This window comes from Sus scrofa, chromosome 4 (assembly GCF_000003025.6).
Source record: "Sus scrofa isolate TJ Tabasco breed Duroc chromosome 4, Sscrofa11.1, whole genome shotgun sequence".
NCBI lineage: Eukaryota > Metazoa > Chordata > Mammalia > Artiodactyla > Suidae > Sus > Sus scrofa.
Window position 1 is genome coordinate 96361573 of NC_010446.5, and position 9675 is coordinate 96371247.

The window sequence follows — 9675 nt, forward strand, 5'->3', positions numbered from 1 at the left end:
TTAACCCACTTGCTTATGGTCACAGTCTTATGGGGGCAGAGCTAGAGTTTAAAGCTATGCAGCCTGTGTTCAGAGTGTTCCACCCAAATATTATGAAAAGGGACTAATAGCCAAGGATAGAATTCTTGCCCTGAGCCTTCCTGGACTTTTCTCCAATGCCTTCTCCTCTTTCCCCTCATGCCTCTTCTCCCCTTGTACTCATTAGGTTCCCAGGATAGCCACTTCAACAACCACATTATGGCTCTCTCAGGCTGTGTTCTTTCAGGGTTCATGCCCTGGATGCATCCCTCAGAAGATGCCACATCCATCTACTCTGCAGGTGGGGTCAGAGGCATGGCTGTCTTCCAAGGTGGTTGAGTGTGGAGGGCTGAGGTCGTGGCCTCATTTCCCTGGGAACTGCTTCTTGGTGGTATAGTGCTGGAAAAATAACAAACAAACCCCAAACTGCCAAAAAACCAGGAGAAGAAAGATGTGCACAGCAGAGGAACATGTTTACTTATTAGTTCATGGCTTCAAGCTCTCAGCCCTACAGTGGTGGACATGGTGGAGATGGTGAAGATGGTGGGCTGGGTCATGTCCTTGGCGCCTCACTCTGGGGGTGGGCAGGGCGGTGGGCATTTAGGAGGGCAGGGCTTGGGACACAACTTGGGAGAGCAGGGAGCTGGACATGACGGTGGAGGGCATGGTGGAGGGCAAGGTGGGGGGCATGATGGAGAGCACGGGGCACACGGAGGACACTTTGGTGGTGGGCACTTTGGGGGTGGGCACTTTTCAGAGCACCGTTGCAGCAGCTTCTTTAAACAGTTGGGCTGGCATTTAGGTTCACACCTTGGTTCACACCTGGGATCACACTGCTTGGGTTCATTCTTGGGTTCACTAGGTTTATTTTTATCATCACTCGACATTCCTTCTTGGTTTTCTGAGCCCTGTAAAGAAGCAGATGACAGGGTGTATGTGGGGACCACATTGCAAGGTGGGAGAAGACTTGTACTGTATTCCCACTCACTTTTCCCACCCATCTGGTTCTTAAGAAAGGCTTTCCTGGATGTGTTCGGCTCCAGACCCAATTCTGTGTGCTTTTTAGGGTCGCAGCCATATGGAAGTTCCCAGGCTAGAGATGAATCGGAGCTGCAGCTGCTGGCTTAGACCACATCCACAGCAATGAGGGATCTGAGCCGCATCTGCAACCTACACCACAGCTCGTGGCAATGCTGGATCCTTCACCCACTGAGCAAGGTCAAGGATTGAACCCACATCTTCATGAATACTAGTCAGTTTTGTGATCGCTGAGCCACAACTCCTCCAGACCAAATTCTCATCTAAGGGCTGTCTTCTTGCCCTTGCAGGGCATTGGTGACAACATTTCATGATCTCACCACCCTTACTATAATTTCTTTTCATTGATTCTTGTCTTCATTCGATAGCCCCTAACTGGAGTTCTTAACCTAGGGTCTTGGGTCTGAAACCTCTTGTATTCTATTTCAATCATTTAAAAACCTTGTTCTGAAGAGTTTATAAATTTGATCAGACTTCTAAAGGCATCCATGGCACAACAAAAGTTTTAAAGAACTCTTGTAGGTCCACCTCCCTGGAGATGGCATGGGAGGGTGTATTTGTGGGCTTGGGGACTCAGGACTCTTTTTTCAATTCTATATCCTCCCTAAGCCCTCAAAACCTTGAGAATTGCTTTCTTCAGTTGAGGACTGAGGATGGGAAGAGGTGAATCCCTAAATGGCTAGGATTCCGCGAACCACTGTAGGAATGACTCCCTCCAGGGGTTAGGATAATGGGAGAAGTTGGGGGAAGAGGAGATGAACTGGGAAATTCTAATTTCTCTGAAGATATGAATGTTAGATCCACAAAATACGATTTTAAGGAGGAGTTCCTTTTCCCCTCTTTTGAGTTTTGCCCTATGCTAGGTCTTAGTCTATAGGCAGTTTGACTTCTAGCTATGGACAGGGCTTTTTGGGCTCTGACAGTACTTGCAAGTTGGGTCTAATTGGCACATCTTTGATTTCCTTTAACAATATAAAAATAATTTAAAAATATAATTTAGTTTAAAATCAGTACAACTCTTTGCAGAGACAGATCATTACACTGAACTTCAAAATGGTAAAGAAATGATCTCTCTTTCAAATCAGGTATAGCCACTTCCTCCCAGTAAAAAGGAGAGGAAATTGTCACCCAAACATAGCCATCACCTCAACCCAGTTCAATGCCTGGTCACCTCAGAAAGGAGAGATAAAAGAGGGGGCATTGCCATTGTCCAAATGCAACTCACCCCTTTGTGTTGGTATTGAACTTGACAAGTAGTCAGTGAAGTGGATGTTATGGCTGTGCTTGGGAAGGTGGATTTTCCCTCTGGTTCCTCTGTCCAGCTCTGAGGAAGCTGGAATGGGGAGGAAAAGGGGGGCCCTACTTGTGACCTCATCACTGCATCACCAAGGAGCGATTGTTGTGTGACTCCAGAGCTCCCATCTCAACTCAAGCCTTTGAACATGAGAATAGGCTCTGGTTAATACCTCCTTTGCTGCCCCATCTTCTCCCTGGGTCCCTCAAAATTCATGCTGCTGAAATCAGGCTATGGTAGAGGGTACTGGATGCTAAGATGAGGAGGCTCATTGTTGGTAGGATCAGATTAAATCTGTTTACATGTGGTCTATCTTTCCTCCCCAGCTTTTCCAATCTTCACTCCTTTGAACTTGCCCATTCTTCACCTTTCTAGGAGGGCATCCCTGGATTGATCACAGTAATTTTGACTCTGCTATTCTCCCATTTTCTTTTTTTGCCTTTTTTTTTTGTCTGTGGGGAGTGCACCCGCAGCACATGGAGGTTCAAAGGCTAGGGGTCCAATCAGAGCTGTAGCCGCCAGCCTACGCCAGAGCCACAACAATGCAGGATCCAAGCCGCGTCTGTAACCTACACCACAGCTCACCGAAACGCCAGATCCTTAACCCACTGATTGAGGCCAGGGATGGAACCCACAACCTCATGGTTCCTAGTTGGATTCATTTCCGCTGTATCACGTCGGGAACTCCCGTCCCATGTTTTAACATGGATTGCTGAAATACTTTTTATGACCCCACTCCCTGGCTCAAGTCTAAGGATTTTCTTGCCTATTTTTCTCAATGTCTCTGCCTACAGTTCACTGTGCTTTGGGTTCCATGTTTGTTTTTTTTTTTTTTCAGTTGGGGATTGGCTTTCTTTGATATCCAAGGGAAATATTGCCTATTCTAAAGAAATTGAATTTGATGCTTCTGATCAGTCCTGACGTGTTGGGTCGACCCTGCATCCTGTCTTAGAAGATAAAATTGGCCTTTGAGAAAGTCCTAGGTTTTTTCAAAGGCTTGGCCAGTGGGTCCTTGTGGTGGCAATAGGGGTGTGTAATAGGAGTAAGAAAGGCCACTGGGGTTTAGAGACTCATGATGCCTTGAATTCTGGTCCAGGACAGTCATTTAGCAGTTGTTCACTGATGAATCATGAATGACTTTTGGTTAAAATTATGATACGATAATGTCTAAGGTGGTGAAAGGTATTCTGACAGCAAAGCGTGGGATGTATTGAGGAGAGGAATGAAAGTTGAAATAGCCTGTTTCAAAGAAGTTATAAAATTTTACACATCTGAAGGAAGGCAGCGGTGACGGGAGAAAGAAGGTGCCAACAAGAGAAACATCATCAGAGGCATGCTTATGGGATCTGGTTAGTGGAAAGAGAAGAAAGTGAAGAAAGAGGACTCCTGGGTGCTATGGTTAATGCATCTTGGGGAAACAGAGCAGGTTTGTGTTAGAAGAAGATAGGTTTTAGTCTGAGGATGTTGAATGTGGTTGCAATGGAGCATCTTGAGTGGTTCCTGGAAAAATGGCTTTGACCTTTGTGCCACTGGGCAGAGCTCAGATCCTGACCGCACTTCAGCCCAATCCATGTTTATTGAGTGGGTGAGAAAAGATACTGGGGAGGATGAGAAATCTCAATGCAGGGTTGATTTGGTACTCACCATGGATAGATAATGTCCTAAAGCCCCAGTGAACCTAAATGAAAGGCAGGGGTGGGGGCAGAACTGAACCCAATGCCCCTGGGATAAATGGTATTAGACCCATTGTCTTGGCGTAGCTCACTCCCCTCATTTTCTTTCCTCTGTCATTTTGTTCATGAGCTCTCTCTCTTCAAAGCTGTTGAAAAGCAGTTCTCATACCTATCTTAGGAGTCCTAGCTCCACCTGCTGTTCAGCTCTGGACCAAAGCTAGCCGTCTGGATAGGGAGAAGGCAGTCCTCTGGGCACTCTGTCCAAGGATGCAGCGATTTCTGCTGACTACTGTCTGGCTGTTGTCCTCTTCCTCTCTCTCCTTTCTCCCCTCTCCTATTCCTTGGTTAAGAAACTCCCACTGAATGAAAGCACATCAGTCACTGGACTATCAGCAGGACATTTGTCCATCATCTTTTTCAGTCAGATAAACAATGAAGTCCTACTGTGTAGCACAGGGAACTGTATCTAATCACTTGTGATAGAACATGATGGATGATAATATGAGAAAAAGAATGTTTATATATGTGTAACTGGGTCAATTTGCTGTACAGCAGAAATTGACACAACATTGTAAATCAACTATAATACAACATTTAAAAAACCCTCTTCTTTAAAGGGTTACATTTAGTATGACAGCTATAAGCTTGCATTTAGCTTAAGTTTTGGTTGGTAGTGTGCTGGCATCAAGGCACTACTGAGAGTGAAACACAGAGCTGGCTTCTTGAGTGGCTGGGTCTCAGAAAGTGGGAGTCTGGAAGGGGAGATGGGTGGGTGTCAAAGCCCCCAGGTTAAGAGCAGGGACCCTGGAGTTAGATCCCTGGGTTCAAGTCCCGCCTTCATCCTTCGCTTACTAAATGACTCCTAGTAACTTACTTGAACTTTCTAAGTTTCAGTTCCTTCATCCATATAATGTAATAATAGCACCCATCTTAGGACAATACATGACTTATAACAAGTGTAATAAGTGCTTATAACATGCCAGACACATTTACAAGTGCAAAGCCGACTCTCCCATCCACCATACCGCCTCACTGTGCTCCTAGGTTGTTGTGAAGATTGAATAAGATTCGTTGTATGAAGAGTCCCCAGTAAATGTTCGCTATGCATATGAGTTATTAGTTTTTCAGTGCTTTCCTGGCTTTGTCATCCCTCGGCTTGTTGAATCTCTTCCTGCCTCTGACCACAATCTATCTGTCTTATCTCCTGATGTTGACCCTAAAGTTCCACTTTTCCATGTCATTTTTTCCTGCCTTCCAGCCAAAGTTCCTGGTGGTCTAATCCAGGAAGATTAGATATTTCAGTATTAACTGTTAATGAATGACTTTGTTTTGAATAAGGAGAGTTGATATAATAAATCGATTGATAACAGTATTTTTTTTTCCCTTCCTTTTTAGGGCTGCACCTGTGGCATATGGAAGTTCCAGGCTAGGGGTTGAATCAGAGCTGCAGCTGCTGGCCTACACCACAGCCATAGCAACATGGGGTCTGAGCTGCATCTGGGACCTACACTGCAGCTTGCAAGCTGCAATGCTGGTTGCTTACCTCACTGAGTGAGGCCAGGGATCGAACCTGCACCCTCACAGAGACAACATAGGGGCTTTAATCTACTGAGCCACAACAGGAACTCTAAAAGATAGTACTTTACACATTCACTAAGGCAAAAAGTCAGCAGATCAGTCAGCGGTTTCTCCTCAAGAGCCTGCAGGCCCTTGTAGGTCTGTGTATTGCATTGGGCTAGAGAATTCCATGTGTCAAAAATTTTTACTTCACTTTGATCCCCCTTCTCTGTTTTCAGGTTTTTTTCCTTGTCTTTTTTTCTGTCTCTCTGTGTGATTCTTGTTGAATAAGCAAGGCTCATGGGATAAGTTAGAAAACAACTCCATCCTTTCCCTTGGTGCTCTTCAAATCCCCTCTGTGGGGCTGGCTCTTTCCTTCCTCTGGGGATGGAATCTCTAGCAGATGCCATGACTTTTAGGATAGTGCTTAGACAATAAGGATCTCTCTGGTTCTGACTTGTAGAAACAATCTATTTCAACAATCAGAAGGTGTGTTTCCCAGAAGGTTGCGTTCTCTTCTTTTTCCCATGTGGGACCAGAAAGGAGAGCATCTTCCCTATTTGCTATTTGGCGTCTCCCCTCCTCTTCTTCACTCACCTGTCTGCCTCTGGTTTGGGGGAAGGGGCTGAAAAGGGAGGAGAGAGGAGGGGAAGGAAGGTTCTTACCTGATGGACACTGACTATTCTGCACTGATATAGGGGTTTTCTGGGTTTGGCAGTTGCATAGAGCTGACCCTTTCCTCTGCTGGGAAACTTGAATGGGTTCTTCAGGCCCTCCTGCCTCCCACCTTGTTGGGGCGTTGTTGACAGCCTCCCTCAGTACTGGCCAGCATACCTGCGTTGGGCACTTGCAGCACCCAGGCATTTGGCGGTTCTCCTCCAGACTTTCCCTTCTGGGATTCCACCTGCAGGTGGCGCTCTTGGATGGGATTTCACACAGCCCCGAGCACCAGCTCTCCTCAGTTGGCCAGCGGCAAACACTCACAATCCTCCCCTTTCCTTGTGCATCAATTACCATTGGTGATTTTCTCCCAATGTTTATGTATTTTTGTTTATTCATTAAGTATTAGGTGAGGGAAGTTCCCTGACAGCCTCTTGGACATGGTTCACTATTCAGTCAATTTGATTAACTGCAGTATTTGACAGTATTTGTGTCCTCTTTTTTACCCCTCTCCCCTTGGGGTCCTCTTTTTTTTTTTTTTAAATTTTTAATTTTAACTTTATTTTTTTATTACTCAATGAATTTATTACATTTGTAGTTGTACAATGACCTTGGGTTCCTCTGTTTCCTGGCTGGTGTCCCCTTTCTCTGGCCTCTTCTACCCTCCTCCGTGACCCTTTACTCCTCTGCTGAATCCTTTCAGCGTCACCTGGCTCCTTTCACTTTCCATATTTGCTGCTGAGCTCATTCTCCACCGTTGCTACCACCTCCACGCCAAAGAGTTCCAAAGCCCAGGCCTTCCCTCTTCTCCAGGTCCAGATGCTAACATCCACTGGATATATTTGGGTGCCTCAAACTGATGTCGCTTCCACATTTTTTTTTTTTTTTTGCTTTTTAGGGCCACGCCTGTGGCATATGGAGGTTCCCAGGCTGGGGGTCCAATCGGAGATACAGCTGCTAGCCTACACCACAGCCACAGTAACGCAGGATCCGAGACACGTCTTCGACCTATACCACAGATCACCGCAACGCCAGATCCTTAACCCACTGAGCGAGGCCAGGGATCAAACCCACAACCTTATGGTTCCTAATTGGATTTGTTTCCGCTGCACCACAAAGGGAACTCACTGCCACATCTTTTCTAACATGATCCTCCTGTGTGCCCCAACTCTGTGAATAGCACCCCCTATTCACCCAGACCTCTAGACCAGAAACCTGGGATCATCACTCAGCCTCACACCAAATGTGCTACTGGGATCTGCCAATTCGATTTCCAAAAGCCACAGGCTCCTGACCCAGGCGGGTGTTTGGGAGACCCAGTGAACCCCTCTTGAGTCAGTTCCCCCATCACCCTCACGGTCACTGCTATTGCCTTCATTCAGGTTGTCATTGTCACCCGTCTCCCAAAGGGTCCAACTCTAATTCATACTCCACATCACTCTCACAGTGAATTTTATAAAACCCAAGTCTCTTTGCCATCAGATTCATGAGGTCCTAGGTTGTTAGTGGGGTCTGCAAGATTCTTTCAGCCCAGTCTTCTGTACTTGGCAGAGATTCTGGGGCTGAATTGCTTGCAGTTCCCAAACTGTGCTGGGCTTTTTTGAATCAGGGCTTTTTCTCTGCCGATCTCCTCCCTCTGCCCTCTTCCAACCTCAAACTCATAGGAAATTTGCCCTGGGCCTGATTTATCTGATCCTCCCAGGCTGTTAGTTGCCTGAACCAAACATATGCTGAGATTTTATCCCTGTATTTTGTTATTTCCCAAGTCCCCTCAAATGGTCTAGTCCAGAGGTCAAGAGCCACTAATTTTCATACCTGTACCCCTCGTGCCTGATATAAGTAAGGTCAAGCACATCTCAGTCATTCGGTAATGAATGCTTATTGTCAATGAAGAGATACAAGCACAGCATTTCAGTAGTTTTGCCATTGCCGTTCTTTCAAACGGGAATGTCCGCCCCCTTCTTGTGTGATTTATACTTTTTCTTGGTCACCTTCCAGACTCATCTTTAAAACCTCACTTTCCATGCACACTCTCCGCCACTGTAGTCCTGAGATGCCATCTCTGGACTTCGCAGTTGGCTGTCCTGCAGCTTGAGCCAAGTGTGTAATGGCTTTGCATATTTCTATCTCCTGCCTTGCCTCGGGAAAGGGCCTTCTAATTATTCTCAATGCCTTGCTTCAGGAAAGGGCTCTCTAATTATTCTCTGCATTTTAGTGCTGGCCTGGGACTGACATATGATACTCAATGAATGCTTGGGGAATAAACGAATGGATATACAAGACAAAATCCAGGAGTTCCAGCTGTGGTGCTGTGGGTTAAGGATCCACCATTGCTGCAGCTGTGGTGTAGGTCACAGCTGCAGCTTGGATTTGATCCCTGGCTTGGGAACTTCCATCTGATGCAGGCACAGCCAAAAAAACAAAAACAAAACCAAAATCCAACAGGGGAGCTCAGACTGCAGTGAGCTATCTGACTCTCTGTCAGAGGAGGTTGAGCTGACCTCATGCATGTGGAGATTAAAATGAGATCTGTCTCTAAAGAGTCAGCTTGGGTTCTTAGTTCATGGAGCTAAGAGTGACAACTGTGTGGCTGGTGGGAGATGACCATTAGGATAGTCGTGGAATGTGATTATACTCAAAGTGACTTGCTCCTAAGGAAGGTGTTGCCTGGGTCTCATGGGAACCTGGGGACAGAGCCCAGATAAGAACCCAAGGAGTCATCCTCCAGTCTGCTTTGTTCTTCACCTTCCATGCTCCATGTGTCACCCCAGCATGTCCCCTGCCCCGTGAGGTAGGCCTTTGTCATCTGCAATCTGATGGCCCCTGCGGCACACGTCAGTCCCCACCCAGCAGACCACTGGGGAGGCTTCTCCAGAGCCTCCATCCGCTTCTCTTCGTCTCCAGGTCTCATCCGTTCCAGACCCTCTAGTGGTGCTAATGTTTGTTGAAAGTACAGAACTAGGTTTAGCAGGGTAGTTAAATGACAGACACAAAGAACCCTGCAAAAAGCTGAGCCTGAAGCCCCAGGAGCGCTTCCTTTGTGCTTCCTCACTTGCGCTATTGTGTCCCCTCTGGCTCAGGGACCCCCAGGCCTGCCCCAAGTGACTCTCTGAACCAGTGGTTCTCAAAGGGTCTGTGGAGATGATGAGGGTTCCCAAGATGCTTTCAGTGGGGTCCGTGAGTCAGAAATACTATCCTAATGAGGTTAACATGTGATTTGACTTTTTTTTTTTTTTTTTTTTTTTTTTTTTGCTTTTTAGGGCCACCCCCAAGGCACATGGAGGTTTCCAGCCAGGGGTCAAATTAGAGCTACAGCTGCCGGTCTACACCACAGCTCAAGGCAACGCCGGATCCTTAACCCACGGAGTGAGGCCAGGGATCGAACCCACAACCTCATGGTTCCTAGTCAGTTTCGTTTCCACTGCGCCAAGACGG

At 46.6% G+C, this 9675-nt stretch overlaps 1 protein-coding gene across 1 annotated transcript; it reads right to left on the reverse strand.

Moving 5' to 3' along the window:
* On the reverse strand, nucleotides 473-2389 carry LELP1 (late cornified envelope like proline rich 1). Its single transcript, XM_005663420.3, has 2 exons — nucleotides 2282-2389; nucleotides 473-926 (listed from the first exon to the last, which is right to left on the reverse strand). The coding sequence occupies exon 2, from the start codon at nucleotides 903-905 to the stop codon at nucleotides 588-590; it is 318 nt and encodes a 105-aa protein (XP_005663477.2). The 5' UTR covers nucleotides 906-926; nucleotides 2282-2389; the 3' UTR covers nucleotides 473-587.

Bases quoted from the DNA above. Each gene is read 5' to 3' on its own strand.
- LELP1 (XM_005663420.3), bottom strand. From the start codon at position 905: ATGTCGAGTGATGATAAAAATAAACCTAGTGAACCCAAGAATGAACCC.